Source organism: Pezoporus wallicus, unplaced genomic scaffold (assembly GCF_028554395.1).
Source record: "Pezoporus wallicus isolate ANWC-B61680 ecotype Strahan unplaced genomic scaffold, APGP_CSIRO_Pwel_v1 contig_1181, whole genome shotgun sequence".
Classification (NCBI taxonomy): domain Eukaryota; kingdom Metazoa; phylum Chordata; class Aves; order Psittaciformes; family Psittacidae; genus Pezoporus; species Pezoporus wallicus.
The window spans coordinates 3,281,134-3,294,849 of NW_026641428.1; the positions used below are offsets into that span (position 1 = coordinate 3,281,134).

General features: G+C 37.1%; 1 protein-coding gene across 1 annotated transcript in view; it reads left to right on the forward strand.

The window, feature by feature from the left end:
- The first annotated feature begins 2,166 nt into the window (after positions 1–2,166).
- XIRP2 (xin actin binding repeat containing 2) overlaps positions 2,167–13,716 on the forward strand; it is a 39,925-nt gene continuing 28,375 nt past the window's right edge. Inside the window, 1 exon segment of the mRNA XM_057423813.1 lies at positions 2,167–2,478. Coding sequence (XP_057279796.1) covers positions 2,167–2,478 — 312 coding nt within the window.

Sequence of the window (13,716 nt, forward strand, 5' to 3'; positions counted from 1 at the left end):
TAAATATTCAATATTTATCCAATATTTTACTTTCAATAAATTCCCATTAGTACTCTACACTAATTTAAACTATGAGCAGGTAGAGAAGGAAATTAGAAGATCAGAGACTGGTTTTGGAGATAGTAGTAATAAAATATAAAACCTCAAATGACCTCTAGGACACATCAAATTCTGATTTGGATTGTCTTGTTCTTTGGGTTTTTTGTTTGTTTGTTGGTTTTGTTTATTTGTTTGTTTTCCCCAGTTTCAGGCACTTTCATTAAAATATATCTTTAGGAATTGGCTTAAAATCAGGTTTAGGCCTACATTCAAATTTATTCCTAACATAGATGCAGATGGTACAATGTTACTGGGGGTGGGGGAGAAAGGAAGGGAAGAAGCAGTGCAGCAAATCTTCCCCTTTATAAACCATTGAATCTCCACACAATTTCACCTCACACAAGTCAATGCAAACAAAACAAATGTGTTGGTTTTATCTGTTGTCTAGCAGCCATAGGCCCCGCAGTAGACAAGGGTAAAAGAAGCTGCCATTTTCAGTTAAAGGTATTCTGTGATCTGTGAGGGAGATGGAGATGAACTCCAAACTATTTCTGAATGATGGCATACAACCTACCCTGACACATACTGAAACTAACAAAAGAACCCACTAGCAATAAAGCAAAACATAGGAGAATGGGGATATTGCATAAGCACACTCACCTGAGTTAGGAAAAGACTGCTTCATAGTCCAAAATCAACCCTTAGATGCAGTGTAACTCGGGAGTATTTGTAACCTAAAACCATGAGTTAAGTTGAACATTCTTGTGACTGGTGAATTCAACAGCTGTTCTTCATTTTGAGTTAAAAGTCAGACCCATTAAGATCTTGTATTGAATCAGACAGCTTAGAACAGGTATATGTGGTAGAAGAGGGAAGGGTGTTACTCTTTTGCTTGCAGGAAGGGAAGAGCATCTGAGACAGCTGGAGGGCAATTAGCAGGATGTTAGCCACAGTCACAACATAGAACTGCCAAAAAGCTAAAGAAAAGACAAGCCTAGGGCCAATTTCTGGCTGGAAAGAAACTCTTTCTTGTTCTGTGTAAGGAAGAAGAACTATCGAGTGCTTCTCCTATTTTTTTTTCCTCCTAAGCAAAGTATTAAATCAACACTAACTCTGGCTAAATATTATCTCAAAAAAAATCCCAAGCCTAACTCCCAATGTTGCATATTTAAGCTCAAACAAATATAAGCATGTAAGAATAGTTAAATACGTAACAAACTCTCTTGCCAAGAAGGGAGGGAGTAATTAATTGGTATTTTAGCTGGTAGCTGGGTCTCAGTTCTTGTTAACATTTCTCTCTCTTTCCTGTTTTAGAAGCAAGTTCTTTCTACTCAAATTCTTTTTGAACGAGAGATGAAAACTTATATTTGAGCATTTGCTACAGGGCAGAGAAACCTCAAAATTAAACTTTTTGGGAGCTGCTTTCAGGAAACGGGTAGCAGATTTCAACAACTGGTGCAAAATGATAGAATAGCAATTTTCCTTCACAAGCGTACTGTAAGAAAGATGGAATGAGCCTTTGTGAGAACACAGTCAATTGATCAGAAAGATTTGACATCAACCCTTAGTAATTTACCTGCCAGAAGAGTTACAGTTCAATTAGGAGCACTGTACTGCAGGATGTGTTTCCAGCCTATCCAAGTGCTTTCACAGCTAATGCAGTAGCCCTTCACTCTACTAGCTGCATTAAAATACTGTGTCTTATTCTACACCACTGACAGCTGTATCAAATCTAAAAGAAACCAGCAGTCACCTGTCACAACACCTTTCAGTGTAGCACACACTGATTATCAGGAACCCATTCATTAGCCCCACTTTGTTTGAAATTCTCCCTAATTGTGTACTTGCTGCTTTTCCATTCATGACAGACAGCAATTCTGATGGGAAGCATAAAAATAAAATAGCTAAACACCACCTTTAATTCACTTTTTAATTAACATATTCCTGCTATATAAACACACTGAACCCTATCACTGACTCTTACTGGATCTCACTTTCCATTGGGAAGTGGCTTCTGTCCCAGCCACCAACCTGTGCCTCGGCCTGTCCTTCAACACACAAGGGCTATCAAGCCACCCTGTGGCGGCCATTGCTGGCACTGTGGTACCTGTCTCTGACCCCAGGTACATGTTGCATTGGCAGGACACGCTGGAGCTGGCAGACTTGCCCCTGCAGAAGGGCTCCGTGGAGCTCCTCAAGCAAAGATGGGAGTCTGCCAATGCTGTGAGACCTCGCCTGATGCTCCAGTGCTCATCAGCCCCAATGTCCCTGGTGCTGAATAAGATGAGCTGCAGCAGCACCAAGGAGAAAGTGCCAGCAGACAGCAGGAGGACAGACATGTCCAAGGAGGAGACCCTAGCAAGCCCTCAGCAGACTGAACATTTCCCCATTACCGTGGAGGAGCTGCGGAGCCACTTTGAGGCCCTGGGTGGCAAGAAGGTAAGTGCCTGGGCTGGGCACCTTGAAGGCATGGACACGGACCCTAGGGCTGCAGGCTGGTTTCCCCTCATGTCACCCCTCTCTTGTGCCCCACTGGGGGTGGGCAGTACCCACCACTGATCCCATGGATGTCCTGCTGATAATTTGGATCAGTATGTTAATACTTTCTTTATTCCATAATGTTATTGGTCTGGATCATTTTAATAGTTGCTGGCTCGTGTATCTGCCAGTCTTTCAGGTAAGTTAGTGTGCAATTGTGCTTGCCCAGTGCTTTTGGGAGGGGAGGGGGGAAGAGAGAAAAACAAGATATTATGGCCTGAGTGATGAATTCTCCAATGAAACTATTTACAAACACTCTAAAACTTTCTCAAGCAATTGCTTCTTATTTGTAGCACGGTGTTGACTCCCTTTCAACTGAGAAACCTCTTGTCACTTCAGCCATAACATGACACACCTGGACAAATTGCAACCTTTATTTGTCATCAGATTCTTGTCTGAGGAATGTCTGTGATTTCCTTAAACTACCTGAGGAGACATCAATGCTAAAAAGCCTTTCACCACACTTTACCTCTTCTGCATGAAACTAAAACGTCCCTGCAGGTCACTGATGGAATATTTTATACCTTTCACATTGTAATTCCTCACTTCTTGTTCAGTTATCAGGTTAAAAAAAATAACAACCCAAACATAAATAAATAAAAATCCCCTTTGAATAATTTTTCCCCACTTCTCAATCAAAGATATACTAAAACTTGATGTTAAAACTCTGTATTTTACCAACTACTAACTGCTGCAGGATAACCCTCCCGGTCCATGTACTCAGACATGTACCCATTTAATTTTAATGCCCAGAGTGATATAAACATTTTTGGTTTAAATTGGTTTTCTGGTCCAGAAACTACAGCTCAGAACAATGCATGCTGACCATGACATAATAGCAGGATTTTTGCACAGAAATTATAAGATATTAGAAAGCTTTTTAATGTGAACAGTAAAATAAAAATTCATGTGATTCATGAAAAATCTTTTTATTAGCTTTAGACACATAACACAAAAAGTAGCAGGCACCAACAAAATAAGAGTTAAAACTTCATGGGATTATTGAGCACTTTAAAGACCATGTGAAATAGTCATAGACTGCTGCTAGGTGGCATACTCAAATGATTTTTAAGGTGCAGACCTCTCTGGCTGATCTAACTTGGTAATTTTTTAATAATAGCAAAAAAACTTTATTTCCTATAAAGCAGTACTTTCTTTTAGTATTACAGACACGATCATTCTTGAAGGAGGAATCGGTTCTTTTTTAATCTTTTTGATACAAAGAGCTCCTTATTTAGTGAAAAGCAGTAATTTTTTTGATTTAAACAGCATTCTTCACTTGACAGGATTGCAGACCTTTATTAAACATTAATTACCAAGAAAGTAAAAGGACTCCTTACTCCCAGTCTTAGAACTATTATACCAACTATATATTATTTTGGTTTAAATATACTTAAGGTTTCTTCATAAAATTTGCTACTGTTCTACCTGCAAATACTTTGAATTCATGTGCAGCTTAGAATCTCATCATCAGTATTATTATTTCACTGATATACTTCATAAAAATTGTTTCCAAGTATATCTCTTTGCTAGGTGTTCTTCCTCCAAGTGGAAAGCTACCATTTCTAATACAAAAGGGAAGTAGGTTCAGTAAAAAGGGTGGGAGGTGGGGGAAAGGGTCAAGGAGGAGTTACTTTCCTCTACCTTATAATTTTTTTACCAAGAGTGCTGCATATGAAATACATTTGATTAGTGCTCTAGGTAAAATATTTCTTTTACCCTGGCCAGCCAGAAAAGAACAAAGAAGTGTGCTCTCCAAAGAGTATGCTTTCTTGTTAAGTCACTGAAACTAATGCAGGAATTGCAACTGTTAAGATGCAGTTTATAAGCAGATGGTTATTATAAACTGGGAAGCGGTAAGGGGTAAAAAAGCATGAGGAACAGGTTCCTTTTTCAGAATTCAAGTGGAAAAGTTTGAATTCTGTAACCCTGTTCAGGTAGCTGTCTTAGAAAAAGAGATCCATGTTGCCTTTGAGGATTTATTTTCCCAGTACTGTAAAACATCCTGAGGTTTCCAAGACACAGTCAATATGAAAGGCAGAAAAATTGAATCTGCATCATAAAAGGCTTTCACAGTGTTAGCATTTCAACATTTTTTCTTAAACATTTCAATATTTATTTCAACATTTTTATTTAAAAAGAAAAATCTGTGCGTGTACAAAAACTGTAGACATCCATATCAGGGGTTTCTGACGCTGAAGAAGTATGGATACTCAGGTCATTCACTTACAAATCTTAGCAACAGAGAGCAAAAGCAGCACTGACAAGGTTTCAAAAAACCTCTGTAGGCATAGAAGGTCTGTGAAAGGATAGATTATTTCAGTAATCTGAAAAGTTGGAGCCAAACTGATGCTGGTGCTAACAATGCCATTAGCAGCTACGTCCAAGATCTTACGGCACAAAAAAATATGCACAAATTACAAATTCCTCCACTCATAACAGTGAATAAGCATGAAAAAATAAAATTGTGTGAGATAAATGTGATCCACAGCAATTTCAGGCTTTGCATATACAAAACCTGGACCTTTTTCCAGGCTTTATACATGCACACTGTGTCATATTTTAAATTAGTATCCTGAAGGTATTTAACTGTGCATATTAAGCATCTAGTGTGTATCTGGTTAATGAGAAAGACCCTACACGTTAGAGGTGACAAAGTAATTTATTACTATTAATGAATGTTAAGCATTTTAGAAGTTGAATATTACACCATGAGACAAGATACTTGTCATGAAAAACAACAGCCATTTAGTATGTCTTCAGAAGACACATTTTTACCACACTTGTATCAGTGATACAAGAAAATACATGTATCACAATAAATGCAAAGCTATGCCAAAGTTTTAGCAAAACAGATTGCTTAAGATTCAATTTTTTTCAGCCATAGCACACTCCCATGGGTTGGAGGAGTGAAGAATGGGGAATGAGCTGACGTATTTTCCTTGCATTTTGTAGTGGTTTCACTCAGAAGCAATCAAGGTTACAGCAAAGTTAGAAATGGCTATATGTAAAACGTAGTCAAAGCCGTAGAAATTACAGTGGGATTTTTAAAATATAAACGGAATGTCTTCTAAGGCTTGGTACAGCTATCTATATTACAGTTGCATTATGTATAAATGAATATGTTCATTAGCCTTATGGTCAGAAAAAGACCAACAACTGTTGTAACCCTGTTTAAATGGGCTATCTCTTGACTTCTCAGACTTCTGAGACTATGGTCCATTTTATTACTTTATTCCAAAGGAAAAATAGATTTTATTCTAAAAAGGCAAAATACCACTGACAAAAAATTCTATAACCTTTCATTCAGGTTGCATTTCCATTGCAGTGCTGTTATTTGTATATGAACAAAATCAATAGAGAAAAATCAGGGCAATTAAAGAATGTTAACACATGCAATGACTTCTAAACAATTAGATCAATCATATAAAGAACCCTCTGCTGGTTCAAAAATGAAAGACACTACTATAGGTACCTGCAAATGTATTTAGACTTTTGGCATATTTTTCTTCCTGATGGCAGCTAGGAAGAAAGCTATGCCCAATCCTATTTATTTGAATGGAATTAACACTTCATATTGCAACAAGGTTAGACAAAAAAGAGTAAACAGAGTCAAGGACTGAGTTTAATAACTTCGAAGCTAAATCACTTGAAGTCAAATTATTTTTGCCTGAGTTTATCCAAGTGGAACTTGGATGTATTTCCTTCTTAGGAGTATTAAGAAGTTAATTATTAAGTCTGTGCTGGAGCCTTTTATGGAAAGCCTAAAGTATCAGGCCTGTCCCTATATCTTTCCATTATTTAGAAATAAACTGATGTCTTATTCTTATAAAATGAAAAGTATTTTCCCCTTCCCTGTAGGAAAAAAAAGTTTCTTACAAATAATATATTAAAACATCAAATTACTGTACTGACTTACCATTTCCATCAAAAAACTACTTTAGTTTATTAGCACTCAAAGACATTGAAATGTTAAAGCAACTAAGGACTGTTTGCTGCAAATGATTATGTAAGTTTTTCAAGCATCCCAACTGAGAAAGTAATTTCATGCTTACTTTTTAGAGAAACCTATTCAAAGAACTCATTAAAACCATTCATTTAAATAATCTGGTATATGTTCATTAAACTGTGTCCTTTGCAGAAAGCATATGAACTGCAGCCAGAAAGTAAATGAAGGGAACTGATGCTTAATGTAAAAGATTAGACCTTTGTTAGAATTGTTTAAATAAGCAGCATCTTCTTTCTCTTAACACTCTCAAAAATATTTATGTGAATTTAGCAAAGCCATATAATGCAGAAAAGCACAGAAAAACCATGACGACCGTGGGTCAGTTTTGTACCCTGTTATCACTTGCATCATTTATATTTTTGTTATGGATGAATGCAAGCAAATAGTGAGGAATGCAGGTAATGACCAAAAGATTACCCTTGCTGAAAAGCTTGATGTTGAAAAGAGTGTTGTATGGTCAGCCTTCTGGATTTTGGCTTCATACCTTTCTTAGCTCATTCTTTTCCTTTTTTCTTATTCCCTCCTTCCCCCCCCCAAGCATACCTCCCTATGTTTTCATAAACTTTTTTCTAATGGCAAAAGATTCCACAACAAGGAAAGACAACATTGTCCATGGAACTTGAATTGTAGATCATGAAGAACAGGTTTTGGTAACAATTCATTTTTTCTCCTACAAGGGGAGAAAAAAAAACCCAAAAACCTACCTTTTCTTCTGTGCTTTACTTCCTCAGTAAATATATCAGATCTTTACAGATACCTTACAAATCATCTGAAGAGACAATCCTCTTCCCACTTTGGTTATTCTTAGTTGACTCATCTTTGAACTGGACTGGTGGCTTTTCACTGGTTTTGCCTTTCTGAAAACTGGACATGTTGGCAGATTTCTTACTGCTGTCTAAAGTGTTTTGCACCAGCAAAAAAGTGTTTTACACCAGCAAAAACAGGTATTTCTATAGTGGGAATGGAGCTTTCCAAATCTCCTTTATTCACAAACTGTTCCCGTGAGCTGTTGCAGTACAGTGTGTGTGTATATAATATAGATACACATATGTATATATATATGTATTTAAAGGTCTTCTGAAAAGTACTGCTCTTCCTTCCTGTTTAATCAGTGAATTCCATCCCAGTGTACCACCTGCAGTTCCTGAGTTGTTCTGAGCTATTTTCTGTGTTAGTTACACTGTTATAATTTCATTGCTTATATATCCAGAAGCAACTATTTTCTTGAGAGTGTACCTGCCTTCCTTAAAGTGTCACACAAAACTGGGATTGAAATTGGCACAAATGATTGACACTTGTGACCACTCAACATTTCAGACCTTCTTCTCCACCATGCCCATTTCTTGGTTTCTTTAGTGGCCCACACCGCTAGTTTCCCTAGTTGCCCAATTATTAAATAACTATGCTTGTGCCAAACAACAAATTATATTATTTTCCTTTAACAGACACTTGAGAATGCTCTTATTCTTCTGCCCTCAATTCAGCTTTACCAATTTTTGTGCTTTATTTGTGGACAGTGGAGAAAACAATCTCTAATAGGATTTTACCTTAAAACGGTAGAATCATTCACTTTTCCTCACAGTCACGAATGTTAGTGTTTGAGCTGCAGCAACGAGGAAGCTTGCTAGAAAAAACAGTACAACAGTTAGGTTGGAACATTGAAACGAGTGTCACCAGTTCCTTATGAGAAATTAAATTTGGGTTTAGTCTCATTTACGTATTCAGTACCGCTGAGGAGGCTGCCTTTTTATAAGGAACAGGATGGGACGGACTATAGTCCTATACCCTCAACCAAACGTTCCAAAGGAAGTCTCTTTTGTGCTGAGATTTAATAAATATGGGGTTTGCCTCTCAATATTCTTCTTACTTACTGCTTATTCAGAATCCACAAGGATTCGTTGTGTATCATGTTGTGGATGCGGGTGGCTTATTATAGGATCGCTTGCCTTCAGCCAATTACAATGATTTCAGGTGTGGGTCTTATTTTTGTCTGATTATTGTCTGAATCTATTCCTTACATTCTTTCTGCTCCAGTCCTAAAAAAGATTTCTTGCCTGCTTTTTTGGCTGTTATATTTTTGATTTTAAGAGGCACTTTTCATTTGCTCTGATAAGTTGAGTCTCTAGTGGAGTACAGTTAGCTAATAGGAAGGCAGTCTAAAAATCTGAAATATATTTCTGGAACAGGGAAGCATTTAAAAAGAAGTATTTCAAAAACACAAAATATGTTTTTCACTACAGGATTAAGTCTATTTTGGTTTTTGTGTGTTGTTGAAGACAATCACAATTCCATTATTAGATGGTAACAGATATCCCTAAAAAGTTGTGTATATATACAGCAGTTTAACAAGTATTTGAAAGTCTAGAAAGCAAGAAAATGGCATAATCAAAGAGACTTTTTAGTAACATGGGCTTCTGACAGTTTTTTCAGGACTTCAGTCTGTATCGATGCAGATATGATGTTGCTTTGCCTTTAGTTCTTTCAGTAAAGACCACTGAAGTTAAAGAGAAATATTCTTTTCTTTTGTGCTAAGTGAAGTTCTGCAGCTGAGCCTGTAATTTGGAAATGGAGAAAAGGGAGGAGAAATTCATTCACTTCTGGAAAACTGAAAGAACTAAGAGAATCAGGTTGGGTTTTTCTTTCTGTCGTGGTTTAAACCCTGTCGGCAAGTTAGCCACGCAGTCTCATTCTCATCCCACGCCCCCCACCCCCTCTTGCCCTCCCTTTGCTCCTGGAGGGATGGGGAGGAGAATCAAAAGACTGCAACTCCCACGGGTTGAGATAAGAGCAGCCCAGTAACTAAGGTGTAACACACATCACTGCTGCTACCACCAATGATGATAACAAAAAGGGAAATAACAAGGGAAGAGAATACAACCCCTCACCACCCGCCAACCAATAACTTGCCCCACCCTGCCCTACCAAGCACCAACCAATACCTTGTCCAACCCCGCAGTGAATTAGCCCTTCCAGGTAACTCCCAGTTACATCCTCGACATGATGTGCTGCAGTGTGGAATACCTCTTTGGTTAGTTTGGGTCAGGTGTCCTGTCTCTGCTTCCTCCCGGCTTCCCTCCTCCCTGGCAGAGCATGAGGCTCACAAAGTCCTTGGTCAGTCTAAACATTACTGAGCAGTAACTAAAAACATTGGTGTTATCAGCTCTGTTCCCAGGCCGAAAGTCAAAACCACAGCGCTGCACCAGCTACTAAGAAGGAGAAAAAATGACTGCTACTGCTGAACCAGGACACTTTCAAAGGGCTAATATTGTAATACCAGGATAGTTGTAGTGTCTACGTATTTTCTATATGCAACATTGAAAACGGCACAGATGAAAGAACACCAAGGTGTATGAGAAATACCATGTGTCTCGTTTTGCTCTCCCTCCCTGTTTTGGGGGAGGATTTAGAGAGTGTGATTTTTCTATTTCTTTTGGGGTTTTTTGTTCCTTTTTGCAGTGCACTGTAAGCTGCAATTGTTCCAGGAAGAAACTGACTAACCATCCTATGAACCTATACTTCATAGGTTTTAAGTCGTTAATTTTATTCTGAGCAGACAGAAGATTTGATATTTTTAATATTTCTTTAGAGCCTGATTTGGCAGAAATTACCTTCCTTTAAATTCAGGATTATAGCAGACTCACTAGTCTTTGGCCTAAATCTCCAGAAGGCAGAGAAAAGCAGAAAAGCTCTGACTTCTGTATGCAGATTCTCTCTCTAATCTTGACTGTGTGCCACTAAGCAAGCACACCAAGGTAACAGAGAAATGAGGAATATGACCTTCTGAGGAAAGGTACATACAAACACCACCACACACCCCCCAAAAGAGTCTTGAAAGGGTTCTTTAAAGATATGATTGCTTAGAAATTACCCAGAAATTAGGTGCAGAAATAATCTTTAACATTTTAAAATCCATACAGATCAATAAAGTTAAAACATTATAACCTAGAGAGAAGTTGTATGTGATGTCCAATAGGTTTTGTAGTTTGATCTTGAAGGTGAAGAATTGTGCTTTCTGGGTCATCAAAAAAATTGCCTCTTCTCTTTCCAGACATATAAGCCAGTAAACACCTTGCTTTACCCAAGTCTATTTTGTTGTATGGTTTTCAACCTATTAGCCAGCAGCATCAAAGCTTGATAACCTCTGTAGGAAACTGACCATCAAGCACTTGGAAAGGCACAACTCCTTTCCACAGCCAGTGGCCAGAAAATGATGTCTGGAAAAGTATGTTTTATTTATAATATGTTCTTTAATTTCCTCTCCATATTTAGTTCAATTTTAGTTTGCCAGATTTTATAGACAAACTTCTTATCCTAAGCAAAAAATTTCTCAAGTATTTGTCACTTGTGGCAGAAAGCTGCAAATCATTAAAACATTTTCATTGTCATTTTGTGGGCTGATATTTGGGACAATTTACCAGCCTGAGGTATCTTAATCAATTCTTGAAGCATGAAAGTAAAGTGGAAAGATGGGAAGTAAATACACCCATTACTAGCATGTCTTGGGAAACAGCACTTGGAGAGAAACATAACATCTGGGTTAAGTTGATTAGGAAGGAAATAAGCTTGTGACAAAGTCTGAGAAATCTACAGGTGCTGGTATTCAGAGGAGAGCAATCCATAAATTAAATGGGAGTGAAAGAGACATTACTTGCTGTTGCAGGGTACATTGTGTAACATGCCAAATGATTCAAGTTAACAATCAAATAAACACCTGCACCAAAGCATACTCACAATTACTCTTTCAATAGCAAATAAAATTTCAATTTATTTTACAAATATGTAAAATAAAATCCCCAATACGTCTACTTCTGTTATCTTTCCTCTAACCTGTATAATGTCTGTGAGGACAAACTGTTAACAATTCTGTTATTCTCTGGTAATATCTAGTAGAAAGAGAAATAGACTCACAACGTTTTCTGAAGCAGTCATCATTAGGTTAAAATAAATGGGTCCAAAATAACCATACCTGGGAGTTTCATGCTACTGTTCTGAATCTCAATGAAAGCAGATGAATTCTTGGGTTTTCAGAGAATTATAGCATAGAATACTTTCCACCTTTTTCTGTCCAAGGCACAGGTAGAGTACCAGTATACTGGTAGATGCCAACCTGGGCCATTAAAGTACAGGAGGTACAAACGATCTGCTAAGTACAGCTTACTACATCAGCTGTCTTAATAGAAGACCTTTAGGGTCTTCAGAAGATCCTTCAGGGATCCTTTTCACAAACAAGATCTCTTACGTGCATTTCTGTTTGTGCTCCTTTAGCTCAGCATCCTCTCCTTGTATCAGCTGTACTTTTTGCTCTGCTGTCTCTTTCAAAAATGTTTGGTAAAGATGGGATCCTTTTTATATATTTGCTGCCTAGATTTAAATGAACATGGCATGTTCTCTTAAAGCCAAGCAAACTCTAGGAAATCAGCAAATGGGAAAGAAAAATGAAAACAAAATACCACTGCCATATTTTAACCTCATTTGTTTTTTCTCTCTTCTGTGTCATGGTGTGATGACACATTTGTTTCAAATTTAAGACTTTGATTAATAAAATTGGAATAGTAGATGTTACTCAGGGTTAGGCAGTTTGTGAACTCTGTATACCCAGGAGAGTTCAAGCAATGCACTGTCTTTCTCTGAAGCTGTTTATATGAATTTCTGTCACAGATAATAAATATCATTGCTGGACTATGGGTACAAGGATCTTGTAATATCAGTTTTGAGAATCTCCCTATTTATGCCCACTGTCTCAGAGTCTCCATCATTCACCATAATTTATAGATCATCTTGAATTCTCTGTAGCTATATCTCTTACACAGTAGCCTCTTTATACACTTGTTGTTAATCTTCCATTGTAGAGTATGTTTCATTTTCTCTTATTTCTCATTTTCAAACTTCAAACATCAGCCCAGTATGTGATCAAAGAAAATGCTATTGCTTAAAAATACAGAATGCTGGTAATACTTAATTTTACTATCTTTTATAGGTAGTAATATTGGGGGGGAAGGGGGAACTGATTTAAAAACATGCAATGAATATGGGATAAAAAAAGCCTTTGCTTAAGATAATTAGTCATTCCATACAAGCATTGAAAAAAAAAAACAAAAGAGAAGAAAAAGGCAGTGAGGCGAACACTGCAGCCTTCACAAAAAGTTCCCAGCATGTATATTTCTAGTGCTGTGCAGAGCAAATGACTTAGAAGATTAATTTGATGTGGCCTGTATTATTACTGAATAACTGAAAAAATATGGCTGCTTGAACACATATTGCTTACTGTAGTTTTGGAAGCAATATCGGAGAGTACACCAAATGTTTAAATTTTTTAAATTAGTGTATATTTAATGGAAATAAACTCATTTAAGACTTTAAAATATGTCAGCTAATTGGAGCTCTTACTAAGGCAGAGATTGTCTTTAGTTAAGCTAAGCCATTTTGCTCTTGACTACAACAAAGTGATCTGCCTGAGTTGCATGAACAACTGAAGGAAAATGCTCTTCTGTCCTGCTTCTAAAAGCAGGTATCAGTGGAGTCTGGGAACCAGCACGCTCAATATTACTGGAAAATTATCAAATCTTAGAAACCAGGCAATAATTTGGAAGGAAACAAAGTGGAGGGTCAAGCCAGAAGATTGTTGTATTTGAGTGTATGCAGCTAAAATAGAGTGCCTACTAAGACCTAGATAAATATTAGTAATTTTGAAAGTCATTTGCTTCCCCTCTCTGCTAATGATTTTGTTTCTGCTTTGTTATTTTTGTTTTCTGTTCTACACCCCAACATTCTTCTAATAGTTTCCAGCTATTTGAAATAATTACAAAAATCAAGAAATTGCAAATGACTGTGGAAAATGACAACAGAAAGAATGTAAATGTCTGTAGCAACATGAGACACAAAATGATCACGTTAGAAAACAATTCTTTCAAAAATCATTATTTTGTTTTGCTTAAAGGTAGACATACATTGAGATATTTTAAGAACCTTAAAAGTTCTAAACTGATATACCTCTGAATCCAAGTAAATTTCAGCAACAGAGCGTGCAAAGAAAAGCATATATTGTCAGTGAATTTACAACAAACAAACAAACAACCAACCCAGGCACACCCAGGCTTTTATGAAATCCCAAATAAATGATATGTTTTTCT